Below are 26721 nucleotides of genomic sequence, written 5' to 3'. Positions count from 1 at the left end.
GGATGGATGGATGGATGGATGGATGGATGGATGGATGGATGGATGGATGGATGGATGGATGTGTGTATGCATGCATGCATGCAGGCAGGCGGGCAGGCAGGCAGGCAGGCAGGCAGGCAGGCAGGAAGGCAGGAAGACAGGCAGGCAGGCAGGCAGGCAGGCAGGCAGGCAGGCAGGCAGGCAGGCAGGCAGGCAGGCAGGCAGGCAAGCAGGCAGGCAGGCAGGCATGCATGCTTGCATGCATGCATGCATGCATGTATGTATGCATGTATGTATGTATGCATGTATGTATGTATGCATGTATGTATGTATGTATGTATGTATGTATGTATGTATGTATGTATGTATGTATACGCACGCACGCACGCAAGCACGCAAGCACTCGACATGTTAACCTTGTTTCTAAACGATTCAAAATAGGCTTTAAGAGTGTCCAGTTCAGTCTTCAGACCAAATTTTATCAATCTATCAATCTTGGATGAACATTTGTTATCCAAATTGATATGACCCGATGACTTAGTATATGGACATACATACGTACGTACGTACGTGCGCGCGTGCGTGCTTGGATAAATATTATTGCAACGCAACTGTCTACTTACACTCCAATAAATGAAGTTGTTATTGTTTATAGCATTAAGCAATATTTAAAAGAATTATGGCATAACAGCTGAGTATCATACGTTATTACGTGAAATTCGTTGAATATGCTTAAACTAGTTTTCTTTCCATACTTCTCAACATACGCGGTAAATGATACAATGTAATTAATATCTAATATGTACTACTTCTCAACATACGCGGTAAATGATACAGAGTAATTAATGTCTAATATGTACTACTTCTCAACATACGCGGTAAATGACACAGAGTAATTAATATCTAATATGTACTACTTCTCAACATACGCGGTAAATGATACAGAGTAATTAATATCTAATATGTACTACTTCTCAACATACGCGGTAATTAGGGACGGCTCATTTAGTCGATTACCGACAGATGTTGCGAACACTAAGCTTCTTATTCTATCGTAAACACAACGTCCGTCATTACGTTCATTTATTGAAAAGGATGTTGCTTTTTGCTGAACACTTACGACGTATCAATGTTTGTTTCTGGCCAGAATACAAATGTTTACACGATATCTTGTTTAGATAAATTATTATTGATTTATATTTGCGTAATCTAACACAGACACACACGCACGTAAAACTTGATCATTAAAGGCGCTTTTAACCCTTTGCATGTTTTCTACAGGTAAGCACACTTAACATACATGTATTTCAATATATGCATACAGCAAAATATTTTAGGGGCATGTCAACTGTGTTCTGCCTTTAATATTCCAAAACTGTAAAAGTACTTGTGTCGCAGACTTAGTTTATATTAAATTGTATTTATTTTGTGCTGAATTGTTTAAACCAATCCGTGTAACATATGCTTTTGTCCTGCTTAATGTATATTCCAGAACATTAGGCATAATTGTTTGACAGATCAAGGGAAGAAGAGAGATGTATCATCAGCAAACTAAAAAATTGTATAATCAATATTGTCTATCACTATTTGTTTAAGTGCACTACAATATGCTTTTAATTGCCAGAATTTCAGCTGAGATAACACAAATATAGGAACTTATTGTGTTTTCGTGTAACATACATCAGTTGTCAAATATTCTGATACAAAAAACATGCATTCGAATTTTCTTCAAAGTATTTTGTAGGAAAAATGAATTCCATGTTATCGATGCTGTACCAAATAAAAAATGTATTATCTATTAAATCAACGTTGATTGCGTCGAACGTCTATTCATAGTCGATGTTCATCAATGGTCCATGGGTATTTTTATATTTTTTATATTTCATAATTTTTTACATGGGTTTTGTATTGGCACAAATATGTCTTCATTTGAAAAACCCTTTCTCATCATCTTCATAATCAAAACATGTTGCCCAAGATAAAATGATTTTTTTTTTAAATGTTTGTATTTCCTAAGTTGTATGTTCCTTTTTTGAAAATTATGGTTTAAGCATCACATGTTCTATTCGAACATCTAGTTTATTTAACCAATTGTTATACGAAACTTATTTGTACATAAGGGCATTAAAAAATGCTGTAATGACTTTACTGAGCGGTCATATTTAAACGTAAACATTATTAGATTTTGTATTTCAAAGATGTTCAATCAATTATTTCAAGGTCATTAAATATTTGGAAATTTGCCATCAATACAGATGCAATACCTGAAGTTGGCATTATTGTATTTAACAGTACATAATATCTTGGAAAATGTATAAACATGTAAGTATGTTTGTAAATAATAATTGTCAAAATCTGAACTAGACACGTGTTCATAAGGCACAGATGTACGGAATCCGGATAGTGCCACCTATAATCTCGCCCTTCTTTCATCAAGGTCGACACTGGACACACGTAGCGACGCAATATATTTTTCTCGACAGTCGCGACGAGCATGATATTTTTCCCGACAGTCGCGGCGACGCACGATATTTTGAGTGACAGTGGAGGCGACGCACGATATATTTATCACGATATATCGCCCTTGTGTAGGTAGCCCAAAAAGCGATATATCGTGTTAAATATATATCGTGCGTCGCCGCGACTGTCGCGCAAACTTTCGCGCGTCGCCGCGACTGTCGCGCAAAATATCGAGTATCGCTTCGTGTGTCTAGTGTCGCGGTCTGAAATTAGACCGCGATACACGAGATTCGGATAATATGGGTGATATTTGAATAATAATATATCGTGCGTCGCCGCGACTGTCGCGCAAAATATCGTGTATCGCTTCGTGTGTGTAGTGTCGCTCTTAGAACGCGAGACACGACTTACGAAGCGATACATGATATTTTTCGACAGTCGTGGCAATGCACGATATTTTTCGCGACAGTCGCGGCGACTCACATTATTTTGCGCGCCAGTATCGGCGACGCACGATATATATTTAACACGATATATCGCCTTTTGGGCTACCTACACAAGGGCGATATTATATAAATATTACATGGCTGACAGGGTGACAGTAAATTTGTCAACTTGAGGAAATACTGTCAACCAAGGCGAAGCCGAGGTTGACAGTATTTTTCCGAAAGTTGACAAATTAACTGTCACCCTGTCAGACATGTAATATTTATTTTAATATACCCAACAAACTTTTCAAACATAAACAATTTATAAGAACCATGAACAATTTTAATATTCAATAATTGTATTTAAATACAGCAATGAATAACCATTTATATTTTGATAACAAAAATAAAAGTACACTGGTTAACACAGTCAATTTCTAATCACTTGATTACGCAATCTATGACGTTGTAAACAGACGACAAAATGGCAGGCAATATTGCCAGCAAACGTTTTTCAACGATAAGCGAGGCGGATTTGAAGGTTAACACAGTCAATTTCTTATCACTTGTTCAGTATAATAAAATAAATATTACATGTCTGACGGGGGTCACTCTGTCAGACATGTAATATTAATTTTATTATACCGAACAAACTTTTCAAACATGAACAATTTATAAGAACCATGAGCAATTTTAAGATTCAATACTTGTAGTTAAATTCAGCAATGAATAACCATTTATATTTTGATAACAAAAATAAAAGTTCACTGGCTAACACAGTCAAAGTATTCTTTCCTAATGGTGCAGCACAATACCAAATGTCACTGGTCTCTTTAAATTATTCTAACGGTCTTTGCCATCATGCTTCGAGTTTAGGGTTCAGTTTAGATAGGTACTTCTCAAAGCATCGAACTGGACAAAACGTACTGCCAGGCTGCTTGTAGATCTTTCCTTCTCCTGTGGTATCATCAGGCGTATCGTCAATCCTAAAAAGATGAATTCCTTTAATTAGACACTGGTCTGACATTTAAAATTGACTGAAACCGAAAATAAATATTTTTGCTAAAAGATTATGCGGTTTCACCACTAAAATTGCATGTAATTTATGTTTTTTTTCCTCTGTCAAACTAATTTACAGCCACCTTTTATAGTTATAATTCTTTGCAGCAACTGCCAGCCTTTAGTAAAATTACTACGATTGGAAAGGTTGACATAATATATATTTTTTTAATTGAACCTACCCGTGATTTTTTGTTGATTCTGCGATGACCTGGTGTATAAACTTTCTCCCGGTTGAATCAGTTTCTATAGTAATGTTGACTTCGTCATTGACCCTAAATTCTCTTGACCTCTCCTCAGAAGGTAGTGCATTAAGTAAAACCACACCCTGTTTTGAAAACCACATTGAGTGTTAATATGTTAATATTAAAAGGTACACTGTTGCCACTTAATTATTTCAGATCGCTGTCAGATATTACAGGTTTGTGGTCGACACTCCCATGTCCGCTTCGCTTAAGCAGCTTAACTTTTGACTTGTAGGTTTCATTTCTTGATGAAAATTGCTGGTCTTTCAAATTAATGTTATACGTGCTTAAGAGATGCTTGGAAATTCCCTACTTCAGACTGTCCAAAGTTTTTTTCTTTAATTCCTCGTCGTTTTTCTGACGTACAGATGCATAGAAAAAGCATAACTCAATAACTGGTTGTTAAGTTCCGCTGGATTTTCCACGAGATCCATGTAATTTGAACGAAGGTATTCGTCGTACAAGTTCATACCATGTTTAACTACACGTTTAGTGTTTTGAGAGTCCTTATATCCAATGCCTTCAAAACCTCCTCGCTTATCGTTGAAAAACGTTTACTTGCCATTTTGTTGTCTGTTTACAGCGGAAAGGCAAAACTGCGTACTGCACATGCGCGAATGGGACAGTATATTTTTCGAACATTCCGCACGTGGTTGCTAAGGCAGCGGGATACAGTATTTTTTGTACAGTAATTTTTTTTCCCGCTGGTGGCACGTGATTGCTATGGCAGCGGGATACAGTATATATTGAACAGTTAATTTATTCCCGCTGGGTCTGACAGTATTTCTATGTAACGATGGCCTATGGTAGTTTAGCATTGTGAATAAAAGTGAGGTATAATAAATTGTGTTAAATAATTCAAGCGTTGCCGCGACCATCGCGCAAAATATCGTGCGTCGCCGCGACTGTCGCTAAAAATATCGTGCGTCGCAGCGACTGTAAAATATCGTGTATCGCTTCGAGTGTCTAGTGTCGCCCTTGAAGAAAGAAGGGCGAGATTATAGATGTCACTATCCGGATTAAGTGCAGATGGCATCGCACTGAAGTTTTTGTTTCATATATTCACTACTGTTGAACAACTATCCAAATACCCTTGTACGCAATATCACATGCTGGTAGTGCGAGTTTTTATATATAGGAATAATGCAATTCCAGAAACTAAGAAGAGTCATTCTTAATAACTCCAATTTAGCAATTGGCTTTACAATAAACACACACGACACGAATACTTATTTTCATTTGTTTTATATGCGTTTATAGGCGCTTCTTCTTAAAGAATACAACGTTCGTTATTAATGTATTGCACTATACACTAGATATATTGCACATAGTGAGCCAAATATAACCCAATGCAATATTAATGCTTACGAAGAATTTAAATAAGATGCTTAAAGGGTACGTACTTAAAGTTGTATTTAGATATCAATGATAGGAGTGTTGTACCCATGTCATCTCGCATTTTTTGCATATCCTTAAGTGTTTAAGTTTTGGTTGTATTTTAACATGTTTGGCTTGTATTTAAGTAATGTTTGTGATGACACAGTTTTACATTTTTATTTGGTTGATAATGGTTCAAGTGGTCTTCTTACTTTATCACCTGATAACTACGAATGCTTTGCAGCACACACAGATCATTTTCATTAATTGCACATAGTGTTTAAAGTTTTTGTCTCATGGTCGGGAATGCGCTAGCATGAATATCAATTCTTGCTATCATTTTCACAAACAGTGCTCATTGTGTCGTGTAGATTTAATTCTAAATATACATATTCATACATTTAAGCGTCCTTGTCAGACTTATTATATTCTTAATTGCAACACAATTTTAATTGTTGTTATTTCTTTACAATTTGTTTCACTGTATACATTGCCTGCAAAAAATAACTTGCGTTGACTTAATATCAACGTGTGATACGGTGAAATAGGTTGTTTATCCATTATAAAAATTAGTAGTCAATGGCAAAGATATAACAAACAGAACTCAAATACTAGAAGAACAACGTTTATTTTTCGAAACCCTCTATAAACGAAAAAAAGTTGAAAATAACACCCTTTTTAAAAATACACATCACGCTTTAAACCAGGAGGAAAAACAACTGTGCGACGGATTGCTTAATGAATATGAATGTGGATTAGCCCTAAAAGAAATGCAAAATAACAAAAGCCCAGGATCTGATGGCATCACAATCGAATTTTATAAAATGTTCTGGAATGATATAAAAACACATCTAATTAATTCACTTAACTATTCATTTAACAACGAAAACTTAACTACGCTACAAAAACAAGGTATTATATCACTTATTCCAAAACCTGGACAAAACTTAGAATCCTTATCAAACTGGCGCCCGATTAGTTTACTAAACAATGATTGCAACTAAGAGTATAGCAAACAGAATTACAAAAATATTGCCATCAATCATTTCAAAATCTCAATCTGGTTTCATAAAAGGACATTACATTGGTGAAAACGTTCGTCTTATCCAAAAATGCATAAACTATTTCAACAATTCAAATAATCCTGGTCTAATATTCTTAACAGACTTTGAAAAGACATTCGATTCGCTTGATCATTCATTTATGTTCTCTTGCTTAGAAAATATGAACTTTGGTGAAAGTCTCATTCGATGGGTCAAACTATTCTATACCGATATTAACAGTATAATCATCAACAATGGCTTCTTTTCAAACAGTTTTAACATCGAACGAGGGGTTCGACAAGGATGTCCACTCTCATCATCGCTATTTATTATTTGCGTCGAGTATCTATCACACCACATCCAATCAAATAAACACATAAAAGGAATATCACTAGAACCTGACGAACAAATAAAACAATCCATATTTGCTGACGATGCAACTTATTTTTTAAATAACAATTACGATTCTTTCCATAACCTAATAGAGTCGCTAACCCTTTACTGAATGACATCGGGTCTTAAACTAATCAAAAGTAAATGAACTGTGCTACGAGTAGGTAAATTAAAACAAAGTAATATTCAATATAAAAAAGAAATGAAATTTAATTGGACATCCGATGAAGCCACAACGTTAGGAATTACATTCACAAATAATGAAAAGGATAAGTTCTTAAAAACATACTACCTAAATTACAGAATTTTAAAAACTGCTTAAAATCATGGCATCATCGTAAACTTACACTAATCGGAAAAAACACAGTATTGAAAACGTTTGCACTTCCTAAATTAATATATGTATTAACAGTTCTCCCAAATCCACCAAATGATATCATTAACGATATAAAATCAGCAATATTTAATTTCATATGGGACGGCAAGCCTGATAAAATAAAAAGAACTCAGTCAATTCAATCTGTAGAAAATGGAGGTATCCAATTAACGAACATTGACTCATTCTTGAATGCAGTCAAATGCAGCTGTATTAAACGATACCTAGACAATACCAATACGAGTAGTGGAAATTATTCTACCAGAAAATCCTTAAAAAATATGGTGACTCCGTACTCTTTGAATGTAACATCAGCAATACTATCTTACATGAAATTGCAACCGAAAACATATTTCTGTCTGATGTTCTATCAGCGTGGAGTGATGTCACTCATAACCCAAACCAGCGGAAAAACAATTTTATGGAATAATAAAGACATAACTTCAAACAATCAGACGTTTTTCTATAAAGACTGGTTTGAACGAAGCATTAAATATGTCGACCAATTATATGACTACAGAATTAAGGATTTCTACTCTTTTGATAATATATGCTACATTTACGGAATACCTTCAAATAATTTTCTGAAGTACTACACACTAATCAAAAGCGTACCCATACATATTAAATCTGAAATCAATACAAATAATACACCATGTACTCAAACAACATTTGTAGAAAACATACTTGGAAGAAAAAAACAAAACAAATAAAATATTTTACACACTACAAATTTAAAACCCTACAGAAAAGTCCAAAATCCAAAATAAATTGCAAGTCCTTTTTGGAGAAAATGAACTTAATTGGAAACATATATTTACCATGCCATATAAAGCAACTATTGAAAACACACTGAGAAATTTTCAATATAAATACATCCATAGAATTATAGCTACAAATAAATATCTCTTTAAATGCAAATTATCTAACTCAAATCTGTGTGAAAACATTGGAACTATAGAACATCTTTTTTGGGAGTGCAAACACATCCAGCCTATTTGGAATCAATTAATATCTTTTCTTGAACAACATCAACTAAACGTTTAACTATCTTTCTTAAATGTAAGTTTCGTAATTAACTCATTGAAATCAATAGACTGTAATAATATTGTGCATTTTATGGTTATATTGATGAAATATTTTATCATAAACATGAAGTACAAAAAACAAGTACCAAATTTTAATTGTTTTGTCCGTAGTCTTAAACTAAAAATCCAGATTGAGAAAGAAATAGCCCTCAGTAATGACACATTACAAATCTTTGAACAAAAATGGAATCGGATTAAATTATCATAATGTTTTGTCCACTTATATACATTTCACTCTAATGTGAGTTTATCTCTCTAAAATAGTTTTGTTTATTTTTTTTTAATTTTTCAATCTGACAAGATCATTATGAATATACAACACAACACACAAGTCCAGTAAGCTTTCTTCCGACTTTATACATTTCATCATTTTTCATAGCTATTCCTCTGTTGTTCTTTTCTTTTCTCTAAAAAAATAAATATATTTATATTAGCATATCTTGTATAACATGTCTGAACTTTATTGCTTTGTACAATCACTATGTTGTATGATCATATACATGTTTACATTATATGTATGATATTGAATAAAAAAATAATATTATAATGGATTTTAACATGACTCTAAACATTCTAAAATTGTCTTGAAAGATTTGGGATTATACATTCCTTGATATATGCTTCAAAGGATCAATATGCATTCGAATTACGGGACTTTTCAATGAAATTTGTTGATGCATTATTTAAAAGGTCTATTTTTGGGAATAAATTTATGCTTAAGTCCGCGATTTCTTAAGCCGTGATAAGAGGACGTATTTCATTATTCATGCTGAATAATATTACTCTTCTTTTGTTGGGAAAAACAATTTAACCTGTGAGACAGAAACTGATTAATTGCGAGGTTTGACGTTGATACTGAGTAATATGATATTAAAAAGGCCAAGTATATGCGGCAGTTCTGTGGTAAGCTCTTTATATACAACAAGGATGAACATTTAGTTTTCGTACACTATAAACATCTCATAATTCTTATGTACTTTCAAGTATGCCTCAAGTGTTAAAACACGTTAAGGAATAAACTTACTATTAATGTAATTTGTATTTTTCATACATGACATACCACTAAAGTTTTTCCCCTTTTCTGTTAGTTTAAATGTATACTCTAACCTGTGTTTCTATTATCCGATTGTATTGTTTGTAAGCCTTTTATTTACGGTAAATGTGCACTTATGCAAATGGTAAATGTGTAGATATTACAGTATCATGCTAGATGTAGTTATTTATGTAATGTAGTTATTCGTCAATGGTTGATATTGTATTTATTATTTCTGACATGGAGTTTCATACTCGATACTGCAATTGTTGTTTCTCAATGACGTTGCATATCAGTGGCAAATACATGTTCTACATCCTCATATCAGTCAATATTTCCTGTGAATATAAATTGTAATGAGATGTTGAGTCGCCACAGCGCTGTGAATATAAATTGTCATGAGATGTTGAGTCGCAACAGCGCTGTGAATATAAATTGTCATGAGATGTTGAGTCGCCACAGCGCTGTGAATATAAATTGTCACGAGATGTTGAGTCGCCACAGCGCTGTGAATATAAATTGTCATGAGATGTTGGGTCGCCACAGCGCTGTGAATATAAATTGTCATGAGATGTTGAGTCGCCAAAGCGCGTCGTCGTGAGTCGTCTTGGGGCAGAGAGCGAAACCTGTCTGTTGTGTTTGTGTTACTGAATTCGACCGCCTACGTAGGTTTACTGCAGAGATAATAGAAAGAGAGGCATTTGGACCGAAATAAATGCAATTTCATCCTATAAAAATATAGCAATGTGTTTTCGAATAATTCAGTAATTATGATTATTATGAGAATCTGATATGAGTGTTAAAACACGCACACAATTCTGACTTATATCAACTTGGTCATAACGGAGTCCTTACAATATTTCAATGTTTGAGTCTAATGAACCCTGTTTATTACAAATGTACGTTCCGGAAAACATGAATGTCTTTTTTTATTTTACAAAAATATTCAATGTCGATATTTAGAAATGCGACATAACTATATTACTGTCGCCAATGAAGCTAAAATATACCGCCATGTTATTTTTCTACAAAAGCTATCAAGACAATTTGGAGTAAATAAATCGTTTTAATTTATATAAAATAGTATTAGGACAGACAATTGGGGACATGTAATAAATGCTATCAGGGCAAACCACTGACAGTGCAATCACATCATCGGGCCATTAGATTAATTGACGAGAAATAAGCGATTCGGAAGCCCTGTACATGGCAAATACTCATCCAGGTCAACGCCTAACTATTTGCCGCAGTAAGAATCGCATTCACCGACGGACTTCGACAAATATACTTTCAGGGAAGGCAATATAGAGTATGAGTAGCCACAATGTTTGGGTGGTAACTGCCGCCCTACGGCCCAATCAACTGCCCCTATATTATGCATTAACTAGTCTAAAATAAAATAAATGTACAACAGAATTTAAATTTTAATATGTAAGCAAGCATTTGCATAATCGTAAAAACCCAAAAGTAACAACGTATTACTAACTGCACAAATGTTCACATTGATTTTAAAGTGGCAGTATTGGTGACTTGATTCAAATTATTATGCTTGTAAGAATATATTTAAAACCAAAAACACACATTTCTTTTTTTTAAATACATTTATTGCTAGTGTGTTGAAGTTATTATACACCGCATATACATGCAAATATTCAATAAATGTCATGGCGTCTTGGGGCTTTGATTACAACAACTCTGACTCGTTACTGCTTGCCTTCTAACCTTATGCGTGTTCGTTTACGTCTTGAGCGATTTTAAGAGAAATATATACGGCTCTCTAGAATTCAGAGTGAGATAATTAAAACTATCGAACGATCATATTCCTCTAATGGTGCTTTGTCCAAAAACATAACACATGTATTTACAAACAGCTAAATCTAGAATTGAAAACCTTGATTAAAATATGCGAATTTATTATTGAACACGTTTTATGACAACTGTCGCAAAAACGCTAACAGGTACTTGACGTATATATCGCTCATATCAATTTTAACGCTTCTATATTTTTCCACACGAAAGCAGAAGTTTCGAGTGCAGGTTATGAATGTTTGTACAATATATTTATGTTATCTTGATATAATCGTTAAATCCGTTTCTTACAAATGGAATGTTATGTATTAACCTTCTGAAAAATAAATAACTAAAAGCTGTTTTATTTTTTCTAAAGCCCGCAAAACACCATTTCAAAAACATCTCATAGTACGTGTACAACTTATTTACGGGACATGCTTACAGATTTGATTGCGTGCTCACCATTCATATCCTTAACCTGACAATTAGAAGTACATTCCAAACCAAGAAATGTCAAATACAAGAAAAGCATTAGGAGGGAGTTGGAGTTCAATAATGTTTTTTCTGGGCTTTCATTTTTTCCAATCACAGGTCCCCGTCGGTTACCATCTGGCTATGTCGACGTATTAAAATGAATACGTTTATTGTCTAAACATGTCTTACGTTTGTAAGTGATTAAAATGCTTTCCCAAACTTCAATTAAAACAGCAGAACATTAAGTAATGTCCATTGTATCGTGTATTTTTTGTAAGTGTATCAATTTCCAAATTCAAACTATTTTTTTAACGAAACATGTTTGCAGTTGTATCATTTTACTCCAATTTATATACTTTCTTATAAAATTTGAAATTTAAGGGGAACATTCGATTCATGTCTTCTTGGCAATCTGTGAACATGTCCCTTATAAACAAAAACATGCAAACATGACTCAAACTAAAACACACTTAAACAAGACAGTTATGTGTTCTGGGTCTTTAGATATTGATTCTGTATTCATTGGATTTAATTAAACCAATAACATCCAACATTTAATACCCAAAATTAATCTGGAATATAAGCAGACATAACTTCTGATTGTTCAAGCATTCAAATGTTTTTACTTTGGGTGCACAATTACGCACACGTGATTCGATATTCACAATACTAACGTCGCAGTTTACTTCCTTGTATACATATGCTCTATTAAAGGCCTGTAATTATCTATACCTAAAGACTCAAAACATTGTTCAAATACAAAATACCTTAATACACATGATGAGCGTTTATATTGTTTTTCTTTTTCATAAATGATGATCGTTTATATTGCTTAATAATTCATAGTGTAGCTACAGCAAAACCAAAGTCCATACTTGTTTACGTACGCGTTAAATATATTATTACATATTAAACTTGATTTTTGTGCAATTTTTTTATAAAACATACTTGCACAATGTGTTTCTGGTTAACACATTGAAAGAAATATTTTCCAAAATAAACTTAAAGATAGAATACAAAATCGAAACTATATAATACTTCTACTGCTTCTTATAATAATATGAATAATACAATACTTCATATGAGTACATAGCTTATTGCAATCACACGGGACGTAATGTAAAGTAAAGTGTTATGATATGATTCTTATGATTCTTATACAGACAGATGGTTTTATAGTGTGTTTTTTCATATACACTTACTGTTCAGCGTGCACTTTGTTTGACGAAAAGCAAAGGTCAATTCTCAATACACATACTCTATGCGGGACATGTGTGCCATCAATGTCAAACTCATAAGTTAAAAGGCTTTAAACAGTGTTAACAGTTATTTTGTCATTTCTATTCGCAACCTGTTTGAAAAACTACTGAGTGTATTTTACAAAGTCAGTCGAATCTACTCTATCCGTTAATGTTTTGGTGTAGCTATTACAATACGGACACTAGATTTAACCATCCCTTCTTACGATGTATTCTTGAACGACATGAACGGTTTTTGCATGTTTCGATTTGACGTAAATTCAATACATTTTAATTCCAGCCCATTTAATACGTCCACATATGTGATTGCGTTAATGAAAACATGAGAAATGAACATGATATAACATCAATCAATCAAAATGTATACATAAGCTATGAAATCAGGATTTCATAATTTTATAATGCATAACAATTAAAATATAAATAAACTAGAGCTGTGTTTGTGAAACACAATGCCCCCTACTGCGCCGCTTTGACGCCATATAATTGACCTTTGACCTTGAATGATAACCTTGACCTTTCAGCAATCAAAATGAGCAGCTCTATGAGATACACACGCATGCTAAATATCAAGTTGCTATCTTAGTAATGCAAACATTATGACCAAGGTTAACGTTTTGGGACAGAATGACAGACAGACAGAATGACAGACAGACAGGCCAAAAACAATATACCTCCGATCATTCGATCCGGGGGCATAAAATTAATAAAGCCATATACATATTACTACGCCGTGACGCAGTTTAATTGTGTGCGTTATTTTCTGTAGTAGATATTTATATACTTATATTAATCTAACAAATAAATCAGATAACTCAGTTTAATTATAAAATGCAAATACATATGTATTCTGGTTACTTTCAGTATGTCAATAGGTTATGGTTATTTTGTTTGCTTATAGTTTTTATAAGCAAACAAATTAACAATAACCAATTGACATTATTAAAATTTAGTTAACAGACATTGTATAGTATGCAATATAATTTTTGTAACTATAAACAACTATGTATCTGCTTAGTTGCGATTATGATTTAAAGTCATACACATTAAATAATTACATTATAAACAATAAACATATTGACCAATTTAATTAAATAAACAAATTGTGTTTATGGTATTGTAATATGAATCTTTATATTTGTTTTATCGCTTCGTTTCTTAAAGTAAGTCGTATCATCCATTTTTAAAGCACATACGTGTGTAATTTTGTATCATTTCTAATACTATAAATATAAAAACATTGGGTGCCTGTGTGTGTTACTACCCGCACACCATATCAACTAATGTATCTAAAGCATGTATTTATATTGCTTATAAATTCAACTATCACACAAGTGTCCATATAATTATACACGCATTAAACTATCTACTGCATGAAAGCATTGGCTACTCCTAAACAATACGGCTTTCATTATCATATACAATCCAATTGTATTAACTTTGTAATCATGTTGTCTCCTTGTTGTTGATTACACAATAGTTGTCAGAACCAACTTAAAACCCGTACAAGGATTATTTATTGTATACATACTTAAATTGTATCTCAAAAGACAAGAGTTTGACATGAACATAAGCAGGTAAAATCGATCAATGAATGTACATAAATAATATCATCGTACAAATTTTAAATACAAATACAATATGACGCTATATTTTAACAGAAAGATATAATTGTTATACAATTAGATTTGAATATACAAAAAAGTATGTTTTGGTAATGTTGATTAAATAATAAATTTGATCAATAATGTATTGAATCTTAAAATTAAAATGTCAAACATGCGTAGTAGTTCAGCGAGCATTTGACAGACTTTTTTTAATTTGGGTGCTGTTTATTCGTCAACAACTACATTAACTTTGCATACATCCATGATCGCTAAACATGTATTGCTGATTCATTTGATGACTTCATTGCGTTTGGACTAACAGCAACTGTATAATTAATCATCAATGTTTGTGTATTAACACCAATAAATGTCGATGTTCAGCTACTGGTGTGCATAAATCAAACCACAAATGAACACTATACCTTGCAATTTTTGTAATGATCTCTATGAAGAATTGTAAGAAAGATCTGCTGACCTGTTTCTAAAAAGGGTGTTATTTATGCACTGTGTACACCTTACAACCTGATATACTTGGTTGCAAGTGTTTTGTTATTTTCAAAATCGGTTAATAATGTATCGTTACAAATTTACTTCATTAATAAAAAAACTACCTATAATAGTAACTTGTTACCTTCACAAGTATGTAGGAAACTAATATACACTACAACATTAAGAAAGCTAATGATACATACAACTTTTTAACACAGAGGAAAATTATGTGAAATCTTGGTAAATACTTCATTCATTGTTTTATTAGTGTCATTCTTCGCAAATATTTCAATTTTCGCTAACAGACTACGTATCTTATAAGAATTTATGTACAACAATTTTCAAAGTTGTTAAATTCTAAAATAGGCATGTCATTAAACAACGTCATGACATCCAAAAGTAAGGCTTTAAAAGGTTAACATATGTCTATACAGGCAAAAGTAAATATCGAAAATTAAAAACAACGTTTTACATAAAAAGATATTCATTTACAGTGTTCACACATATAATAACACACACATGCATCTGCCACCAATATTGAACATGTTTTTGAAACACCCTTAATCATCTGCTTATAATGATTGATGGGTATTTTATTGTATATTGAAAATAATGCAATATAAATTTTCAAATGACATTACAGGAAGAATTCAAATAATTAAAGTAATTTGAAATGTAGTCTCAAGCACCACACTTAAAATTGTGTGCACAAGTAGGACTTCTATTGTGACTTATTGGTTTTGTGCATACGATCAAGCCTCACTTTCTTAATTCCCACAACATCTAAACACAACGATGTTATTTTTGGTGTTATTCTACTTAGTATCTGGGAATAGCAAAAAGTTTTGGTGCTTTCAAAATTGTGTTTGTATTGATCACACTTATTGTATTCTTTTATGGGGGAGAGGGCTTTATCAATGCATATTATTTCAATAACATATGTCTAGAGACAGCGATCACAAAGGACGAAAAAACATGTAACTGCATTAAAATATGGACACATGTATTGTCATGGAAAGCTTAACATGTCATGAGATGCAGACAACGCATAAAGCAACAACACAATAACCACTAACAAGTACATTTACGTAGTTTGATTGAATGACGCAATACAGCACATCTTAACATAGCATGATGTATAAACCATATCAACTTGAATAAAAATGAAACATCAAGCGATATATCCAGCAATTAACTATACAGACACTAAAGTGTGTGCTCTTTGCAAATATATACATGATTATACACATCGACGCATTATTTACACACGTTACAGTAAACATTGGCAAACTTTTAACTATGAAGAAAAACAATTTAGACAGTATTTAACAAGATATGCAAAAACAATGAAACTCCTGATCACTACTATTGCATATCAATAAAATTAATATAAAATGTTATGATACTTTAGGAGAAAAGCAAAACACAAAACTTAAAAACATTTTCAATTTTCTAAGTATAAAAGGGGTCATAAATATGTCAAAATGCCCGTTCGAGTTACATAACTTTGCCTGCACAGTCCCCTTATGATAGTAAGTGTTGCAGGTATGAAAGAAAGAGCTTTGATACTTTATGAATAAAGTGGACCTTAACACAAAACTTAACCAAATTTTCACGTTTTAGTATAAAAAGGGCCATAATTATGTCAAAATTTCAGTCTGAGTTACATAACTTTGTTGCACAGTCCTCTTATGATGGTTAGTAAGTGTTGCAAGTATGAAATAACTTTGATACTTTAGAAATAAAGTGGACCTAAACACAAAACTTAACATTTTTTTTTATTTTCTAAGTATAACAAGAGCTGTCAGGAGACAGCGCGCTCGACTATTCGAGTGCTTGACAATATAACAAAAATTACAATAGCTATCATGGGGAAATTGTTCATATTCAAGAAGGTCAAGGTAATATAGTTTTACTCTAACTGGAAGAGGACCATACTTAAAACATAATGATCGCTATTTTTTTTAAAGAAGAGGGAAATTATACACGATTCTAAGTTCAGGTATATTTTGCACAATCTATGAACATTTGTAAAGTGATTAAACAAACTAATAAGATTATATTTCAAGCTTGATAGCAATAGCTTGGGTAGGATGGTTGGATGGTTTTTCAAAAATAAAATAATAAAAATGTGTATTTGTTTTAAGCATGTTTAAAAAAACAAAAATCTTTGTGTGGGGGGTGGGGGAATGGGGAGGAGAAATAAAGTAAGGCTGTGTAATTTATTAGATGATATTTCAAAAATAAGAAAACACAAGAGCTGTGTTCGTGAAACACAATGACCCCTACTGCGCCGCATTGAAGCCATATATTTGACCTTTGACCTTGAAGGATGACCTTGAAATTACACCACTCAAAAAGTGCAGCTCCATGAGATACGCATGCATGCCAAAAATGGAGTTGCTATCTTCAATATTGCAAATTTTGACCTTTGATCTTGATCTCTGACCTTGAAGGATGACCTTGACCTTTCCTCACTCAAAATGTGTAGCTCCATGAGATACGCATCCATACCAAATATCGAGTTGCTATCTTCAATATTGCAAAATTTGACCTTTGACCTTGACCTTAAAGGATAACCTTGACTTTGACCTTTCACCACTCAAAATGTGCTGCTCCATGAGATACGCATGCATGCCAATTATCGAGTTCCTATCTTCAATATTGCAAAATTTGACCTTAGACCTTGACCTTGAAGGATGACCTTAACCTTTTACAGCTCAATATGTGCAGATTGTGAGATATGCATGCATGCCAGATAACGAGTTGCTACCTTCAATATTGCAAATTTTGACCTTTGCCCTTGACCTTTGATCTCGAATGAAGACCTTCACCTTTCAACACTCAAATGTGCTGCTCGATGAGATATGCATGAATGCCAAATACCGAGTTGCTATCTTCAATATTGCAAAATTTTACCTTTTACCTTGAAGGATGACACTGACCTTGACCTCTCCCCACTCAAAATGTGCAGCTCAATGAGATACACATGCATGCCAAAAATCAAGTTTCAATATTGCAAAAGTTATGACCAATGTTTAAGTTTTCGGACGGACGGACAGACGCCAAATATTTGACCTTTGACTTTGAAGAACGACCTTGACCTTGACCTTTCACCACTCAAAATGTGCAACTTCATGAGATTTACATGCATGCCAAATATCAGGTTGCTATCTTCAATATTGCACATGTTATGACCAATGTTAAGTTTTTGGACGGACGCACAGACTGACGGAAAGTTGAACTACCGGGGGCATAAAAAGCAAAAAAAAAAAACAAAACATATCAACTTGAATTAAAAAAGGGGGGATTCTGGGGTGGTGCGTGGGGGATGGTTTTGGAGGAGTCTATTGTGGTATGTCAGGTAAGTGTTGTTTTGTCAAAGTATGAATCAAATCTGATCCTAAATGAAGAAGTTCAGGCAATTTAAGCAAAATTTACTTATTTTACCTTGAGATTCAATGTCATTCAACGGTTTAGATCAAATTAAACGTGCCAGGTACAGTACCCTCATGATAGTAAGACAGTGTTTGAAGTTTGAAACTAATAGCCTTGAAACTTCAGAAGTAAAATGCATTTTAACACAAATTAAACACAATATTCAAAGTTACTAAGTCAAAAAGGGCCATAATTCCGCCAAAATGCCAACCAGAGTTATGCAACTTGTATTTTACATGCATATGATAGTTAGCGAGTTTTCCAAGTCTGAAAGCAATAGCTATGATACTTCAGTAGTAAAATGGACCAAAACACAAAACTTAACCAAATTTTCAATTTTCTTAGTATAAAAGGAGCAATAATTCTGTCAAAATATCAGTCATAGTTACATAACTTTGCCTGCACACTCCCCTTATGATAGTTAGTGTTTCAAGTATGAAAGCAATAGCTTTGATACTTAAGGAATAAAATGGACCTTAACACAAAACCAAATTTTCAATTTTCTAAGTATAAAAAGGGGCATAGCTCTAAAAACAATGCTGACAGAGTTATGCAACTTTACGTACACAATTGTATTGGTACCATTAAGAACTATTCCAAGTTTGAGTTAATTATCTTCGATAGTGTTAAAGTTATTTGACTTTATAAAAAAATTAACCAACGCCGACGCCGGGGCGAGTAGTATAGCTCTCATTTTTCTTTGAAAAGTCGTGCAAAAATGGCATATAGTTATGTCAAAATTCAAGTCAAAATGCCAGCGAGATTTATCTTACTTTGCCTGCCCAGTCCCCCAATGCAAGTAAGTTAGTGTGCCATGTTTTAATGCAATAGCTTTGATACTTTATGAGAAAAGTGGACCTAAGCACAAAACTTAACCGGACGCTGACGCTCAGGTGATGGCAAAAAATAGAGGAGTAAAAAAAGAATCACAATTTTGCATGTTAAACTGAAAGCAATATCCTCTCTACGACACGCCAAAATATGAAGCAAGTTGATATAAAATATGTTAACAATGAGGCGTGATCTTTTTGAACATACGGGCATGTTTAAAGACAACTTTAGAAAAGGCCACTATGCGATGTTTTATGGCAGAACGTGAATTGTGTTTCAGATTAACATATTTTAAAATATAAGACAATATTATTTACGATACCAGGAGGATTGATCAGTGTTGACCCTATGGGGATGAACTGAAAAGTATTTAATGGGTACCTAAATACGATGCTGTATACGTATTATAAAATCTCTGTAGCTTGCGGTTTCAGAAGAAAATAGTGTTTAGTTAGTGAGCTTTATTATAATGTTATAAATGAGTTGAATTTATATTGGATTTTTTATTGAGCTAAAGACAGCCGTATTGGCCTGAGGTCGCAGGCCGAAGAACAATACGGCTGTCTGAAGTTCAATAACAAAGCCAATATGAATTCAACTGATTAATGACAATTTTATTAATTAACTTTATAATATTCTTCAGCAAGAAAAGCTTGAATTTCATGTTCGAATTACCCATTATTTGTACCGTACTCAATTTTTTTCCGTACCCCTGTTTTGCGTAACCCAATTGTTTTTCGTTCCCAATTTGTTTTTTCATAACCAATTTTATTTCGTACTCAAATTTAATTTCGTACCAAAATTTTTGTTCGTACCAAATTTATTATTGATACCCAATTTTTTTTCGTACCCAATTTTTTTTCGTACCCAAATTTGTTATCGTACACGAATTTGTGTTCGTACCCAAAATTTGTTTGTATCAACTTTTTTTTGGTAACCAATTTTTTTACCCAAATTTTGTATTATACTCAAATTTATTTTAAAACTAATTAATAAACGTTTGTATTGATCTTACCCTAGGGCGTGGTTAGATTTTACCCTAGGGGCATTATTTGAATTCAAAATCTCTAAGAGGACTACTTCATATCTCTTGACAAACAAAAGACCTGTGGAAAATGTGGTTTCAGAAACATTAATTGAAAAGGGTCATCACTGTTGTAATATTTTATGTGATATGACAATAATCCAACCGGACTATCCAGTATACGCCCTCCCCCTTTTTTCTCCTTATCTTGGGTTGTACTAATCTGGAATTTATTGAACGTTTAAACCATTTACAGAACGTTTTAAAAGAAACCTTTATCCGCATCCCATGTATTATATAAATTGTCAAACAAAAGCAGAATAATTGACATGCATATTATGTTTAAAACTGTTTGTATCTGTATATGTTAAATATGCTGAACGATCAAATAATAGCCTCGTTTCGCCAATAAACGAATACTGTCCGAAAGATGTATTTGTATAAATACATTATAAACATATTGTTTACAAAATTCAGTGCACGTCAAATTAGGGACCTCAGTGACTCTCCTCTTATCTCCATTGATACATATATACCAAAGCATGGGTCCAATTATTTGAAATTAGTTTGAATTGTTGTTTTCCTTTATTAATGTATACGCAATTAATTATTTAATATGACATTTATAGGATATCATAATCATTTAAAATAACACATACACTGTATTAATTAAGTAACCTAGGTATATGCAAAAGAAAAATCATATAACGTTATAAACGAATTCGCAATTAGTTAACGGTAAAAACTGAAAACATAACCTTGATGAAAAATCTTCAAATGAATATTTAGGGGTGGTCACCGACTTAAGTCTACCATTAGATTGATGTGAAGAAACACATTCAAGATATATTCAAAACATTTAAACTGAAACAGTAGTTTATCAATTACATAATTATTTTTAACTAACATTATTGTTTACAATTCCTACATGAATGTATGTTGCTGCGTTCCATAAGCGGACATTTGTATGATTTAGCATACGGTAGCACAATATAGATACATACTATCAATTACTTCACATTTAAGGTTAAGCGTGCAGACATGATTGATTGCATGCTAATGGTCAAAGTTTTCTATACAAAATACAACAATGTAAACAAAAGACAAATCTATAAAACGTATGCATTCATAATTTTTCAGGACAAAAGTAATTTTTAAATTTCATTTTCAACACATTTTTAATCATAAGAATCAATTATATTAATAATTATATTTTATATCTGCTCATGCGTTTATTATGAGTCTTTATTTTTATTTTATCTTTTGTTCATATTGTCTGTTTTTCATATTGCATTATAATTACAAGCACATGTAAATCACAATTCGTACAATCATAATCATATAAATGGAAGACCTTCCGTATTACGTTGTTTGTTATTCTTGTTGTAACGAACACTACTAAGCTGCATTTTTGAACTTGCGCATAATTTATTTATTACACGGTCAATTCCGTAACAATAATATCTAGCGAGGAAATCCTATGTACATGAACCAAATAATAATGTAGTGAGTTCATTTTTAATCATTTTCATTGCATAGCTTGAACGTAGCGCTGTAATGTTCTTCAAGCATGTTGAATGCCTCCTCCAACCGCAATGCAATATATAAAGGACCACCGTATCCCTCTTTACACCTAGTGTCCCTAGGTTCAAATTTACCAATCATCATTGCCAAGGCGTACAACTTATCCTTTTTTCTATTCAACGCACATACAACGGAACCGCTGTCACCATGTTCAGAAACAGGCTGCCTGGGCTGGACGTTGCGTTCTCGAATCAGAATAGTAGGCACAGTTGGATTTTTCCCAAAATAGAAAATAGGGTTCTGAATATAACCAGCTTTTGAATTGAAATTCTGACCCCACAAAAATACGAGATTGTCCATGGATGTGTTCCAGAAGTCGTCATCAGGTATAAGGGCATTCATTGGTTTCCCGTTATAATGAAAGTATTTGGTCTGACAATCTTTTACATACTTGGAAAAGATGTCAACTGGAACGATGTCCAAATTTTCAATTGGATGGAACTCCGCTTCACCCACTTTTTTGTCCCCTATATGAAGACTAATTTTGTTGTCAATTACGGAATTGGCAACAACATGTCGAGATACTAGAGCTACTATGCTTGGGCCCTTGCATGTTGTATCATTCTTATTTTCATGGTCGGGTTTCGGAATTTTCTTCGCAAATCCACCCAGGGTACCCTCTTCACCTTGAATAGCATCACCAGATTTATACAAAGTTTGATACGACCCATGGTGGATTTGATAATCTTTGATTTCAAGCTCATCTAATATTTGTGTCACAGTTTGTTTTCTCTTATAGCGAGACAAATTAGTGTCTTCCATGTAAATAATGAGCCTACCGTTCCTCGTAGTACATCCAAGGACGCCATCCTCAGCTAACACTTTCTTAGTAGCCTTCAAAGGGCAATAACACTAAAATAGTACATGGCATAATACTGTGCATAGACAATATCAATTATTTTTTTGTTATTATCATGATTTTTGAAAATATAATTAAACATGTTGTTACCTATAATATTTTGTTTAACAAACCAGTATTAACTATTAAAAGTAGAGCTTTGTCACAGACGTGGCGAATACTCCCACATTCCTCATCGACACACACGCACTATTTTGCATGTTGTCTTCACACAAAAAAGCGGCACCATGGTCAATGTTTAAAACGCACTAAGTGACCATCGTTACCTAGTTTTTTTTACCCGGCATGACCCATGTTCAAACTTGACCTACACATTATCTAGATAACACTTATGACCAAGCGTGGTGAAAATCGGATGAAAACTACTTGAATTAGAGAGCGGACACCATGCTCAATTTTTAAAACGCACTGAGTGTCCCCGTAACCCAGTTTTTGACCCGGCATGATCCATATTCGAACTTGTCGTAGAAATCTAGATACAACATCTGACCAAGTTTGGTAAAGATTGGATATAAACAACTTGAATTAGAAAGTGGATACTTAAAACGGACCGACGGACCGACAGACCGACCGACCGACAGACCAACAGACCGACCGACCAATCGAGAGACAAGCTCACTCCTATAAACCACCCTTAACTTCGTGTGTGGGGGTACAATAAAGATGCCCATTTAACCGCTGTACACTTCGTTGACATATATAAATCAAATGCAAGTCCTGCTACAATGGCAGTGCATAAAGCAATTAAAACATTTGAATTGCTTAATTTCATATAGAAATATACATCACCTCTTTTATAACAGAACGGACGACACAATGCTTTAGAAAGTGATCAGCATTTTTAAAAGGTCGCACAACTTCATGAATATGATGCATACGTAAACACAATTGTAAAATAAAAATTATCGAAAACATTAATTACTGAATGGTCGCCGTTCACAGTTATTGTTAGCTCACAGAGAAGAGTTTTACAACACGAAGGGCAATGTATGTCATGAACTATTGTAGCCATAGAACCCAACCATACATTACACATTCTTTAAGATAAACTAATTTAGTAAGCATACATACATCTCTGAAATAAATAAAATGTTGTACTTAACAAGCGACGATGATATTAATGGAATGCTTCTTTCTTTGACTTTGGTAAAATGATTTTGGGTTTGCAAACTAAAATTAAATTCATACCTTGTCAATGTTTTCTGGATAGTTTGGTTCTGGTGGTAACTCAGGCCATTCTGAAACCGGCACTTCACTTCGTTTGAAAGCACATCGTATGCTCTCGATAATATCATCAACGTCTGCATTGCATATAAATAAAATGTTTCAATTATGAGGTTATGAGGTTATAACTGTGAGTAAAAAACTATATTGAGCAATTGAAAACTGATTTTAAATATTTTACTTTTGCAATTAAACTTGTAAATGCATACAGGTATAATACTATCAAAGTTACCGTTAGCAAGGTCTTTGGTTAAGAGATGTTCTGTTAGATTTCTTAATATTCTGTAAGCGAAACGTTCGAGTAGATCATCTGCAACTGTCATTTTGAGTTCTGTGGTGGAATAAGCAACCTTCAAATTATTAGGAATTTCAACCTCATCTGATGGTCCATTGTTATCAATAATTAAAAGATAAAATACGCGTTTATTGTCGTCTGGTAGTGTTTTAAAATAATCCAAAATTAACTTTCGCTCCTTTATTGTGCCTATAATGACAGCTGGTTTGTGACTGATTTTCTCAACTACTTCATACATTTTCAAAGTCCCTGTGTTTGATGATGCAGTTGAAACCTCGTAGATTTGTATTCGATTTTCTTCAATTTCTTTTAAAGTCAAAAGTTCCGATTTGTACTTTTGAGTAAGCATCCGAACCGTTTCAAATGCAGTTTCACTTGCTGGAAAAGTTGACAACTCGTATTCCGATGCGGAAAACCGTACACTATCACCTAAACGTAAGAATACAAAAAGAACGAATAAACGAACGAATCAAACAAAGGTGTTTACATTTATTGTTTTTTAGTGTGTCAATTAACATCAGTTTTTGTAAACAGTTAACGATTATGTATAAAAAGTAAATTATAATAAGTATTGTTTAAATAAATTGAAGAGGTTACAAGATTGTTTTTGAGAAATTATCATATTTTATTACACATTATCTTTTACTAATTTAAGTTATAACATAGTGCACATCCCTTTACAGTTAGTAAATGATTTTCACACAACTTATAATCGTACTACACAGTAGAATAACTTATTCATGGCATAAACATTTATTGTTTTGCTGAGTGCCATTTTTATATTGATGAATTGTTATAAACATTTTAAATCATAGACTAACAATTATTCATGAACAATTTTCATCAACATGAAGAAAAATGTCCATCATTATGACTGGAGCAAAAATGACCACGTTTGATATACTATAAAACCACTTTACAACAACAAGGACTTGACTCTTGTCTAACCCTAGATTTGTTCGAGTTTTAAAAGCTTCAATAACTAGAGCTTTGTCACAGACGTGAAGTATACCCACATATGCTGTATTAGCACAGAAAAGTTTGCACTCTGTCTTCACAAAACAAGAGGTGCTAATTTATGGCAATTTTTAAGAATCATTATGCCACTATCATTTATGGCTATTTTGACCTTTGAACTCTTGAATTCTTTCGCATGACACGCCATCCAATGACTGTGAACAAAATTAATGTACATAGGCATTTTAAAATTTCACAATGAATGACTTAGTAATGGCCCTGAAAAGCTCATCTATAGCCATTTTTGATTTTTGAACTCCAAGTGTGAAATTGACCTTGGGGATATCGACGCAATTCTTTCGCATGACACAGCGTCCAATGATTGTGAAAAAATGTACCAAAAATTTTAAAATCTCACAATTATTGACATAGTTATGGCCCGGACAAGATCATTATGGCCATATTTAACATTTGAACTCAAAGTGATACCTTGACCTTGGAGATATCGACGTAATTCATTTGCATGACACACCGTCCAATGATTGTGAACAAATGTACCGAGTAATTTTTAAATCTCACAATGAATGACATAATTATGGCCCGGACAAGATCATTAATGGCCTTTTTTTACATTGAAACTCAAAGTGTGACCTTGAGGTTGCAGATAGGGACGTAATTCTTTCGGATGACACACCGTCCAATGATGGTAAACAAATATGCCAAATGATTTTAAAATCTCACAATAAACGACATAGTTATGGCCCGGACAAGCTCATTTATGGCCTTTTTTGACCTTTGAACTCCAAGTATGACCTTGACCTTGGAGATATTGACATATTTCTTTCGCATGACACACCGTCCAATGATGGTGAACACATGTGCTAAATGATTTTAAAATCTTACAATTTACAACATAGTTATGGCCCGGACAACCTCATTTATGGCCATTTTTGACCTTTCAACTCGAAGTTTGACCTTGATCTTGGAGGTATTGACGTATTTCATTTGCACGACACACGGCCCAATGATGGTGAATAAATGTGCCAAACGACTTTAAAATTTAACAATGACCGACATAGTAATGACCCGGACATCCTCATTTATGGCCATGTTGTACCTTTGAACTCAAAGTGTGACCTTGACCTTGGAGATATCCGCGTAATTCTTTCGCATGTCACTCCGTCCAATTATGGTGAACAAATGTGTCAAATGATTTTAAAATCTCTAAATTAATGACATAGTTATGGCCCGGACAAGCTCATTTATAGCCAAACTCAAAGTGTGACCTTGACCTTGGATATATCGATGTTATTTTTTCGCATGACATACAATGATGGTCAGCAATATGCAAAATGATTTTAAAATATCGCAATGAACAACATAGTTATGGCCCGGACAAGCTCATTTT

At 33.3% G+C, this 26721-nt stretch overlaps 1 protein-coding gene across 3 annotated transcripts in view; it reads right to left on the bottom strand.

Moving 5' to 3' along the window:
* LOC127842048 (uncharacterized) overlaps positions 1 to 26721 on the bottom strand; it is a 163462-nt gene that overhangs the window by 63521 nt on the left and 73220 nt on the right. Inside the window, exons 6-8 of one of the 3 annotated variants that reach the window (XM_052371376.1) lie at positions 24294 to 24785; positions 24026 to 24138; positions 11064 to 22812 (exon numbers count right to left, since the gene is read on the bottom strand). The exons of the other annotated variants lie outside the window; for them this stretch is intronic. Of the exons in view, the coding sequence (XP_052227336.1) occupies positions 21913 to 22812; positions 24026 to 24138; positions 24294 to 24785 (1505 nt within the window). The 3' untranslated portion in view covers positions 11064 to 21912. Of the gene's footprint in view, positions 1 to 11063; positions 22813 to 24025; positions 24139 to 24293; positions 24786 to 26721 lie in introns of those variants that run through there. 3 annotated transcript variants of the gene reach the window in all.

Source organism: Dreissena polymorpha, chromosome 8 (genome assembly GCF_020536995.1).
Source record: "Dreissena polymorpha isolate Duluth1 chromosome 8, UMN_Dpol_1.0, whole genome shotgun sequence".
Lineage (NCBI taxonomy): Eukaryota > Metazoa > Mollusca > Bivalvia > Myida > Dreissenidae > Dreissena > Dreissena polymorpha.
Note: the sequence above shows the minus strand (reverse complement) of the source record. Positions and strands in the feature narration are given on the sequence as shown.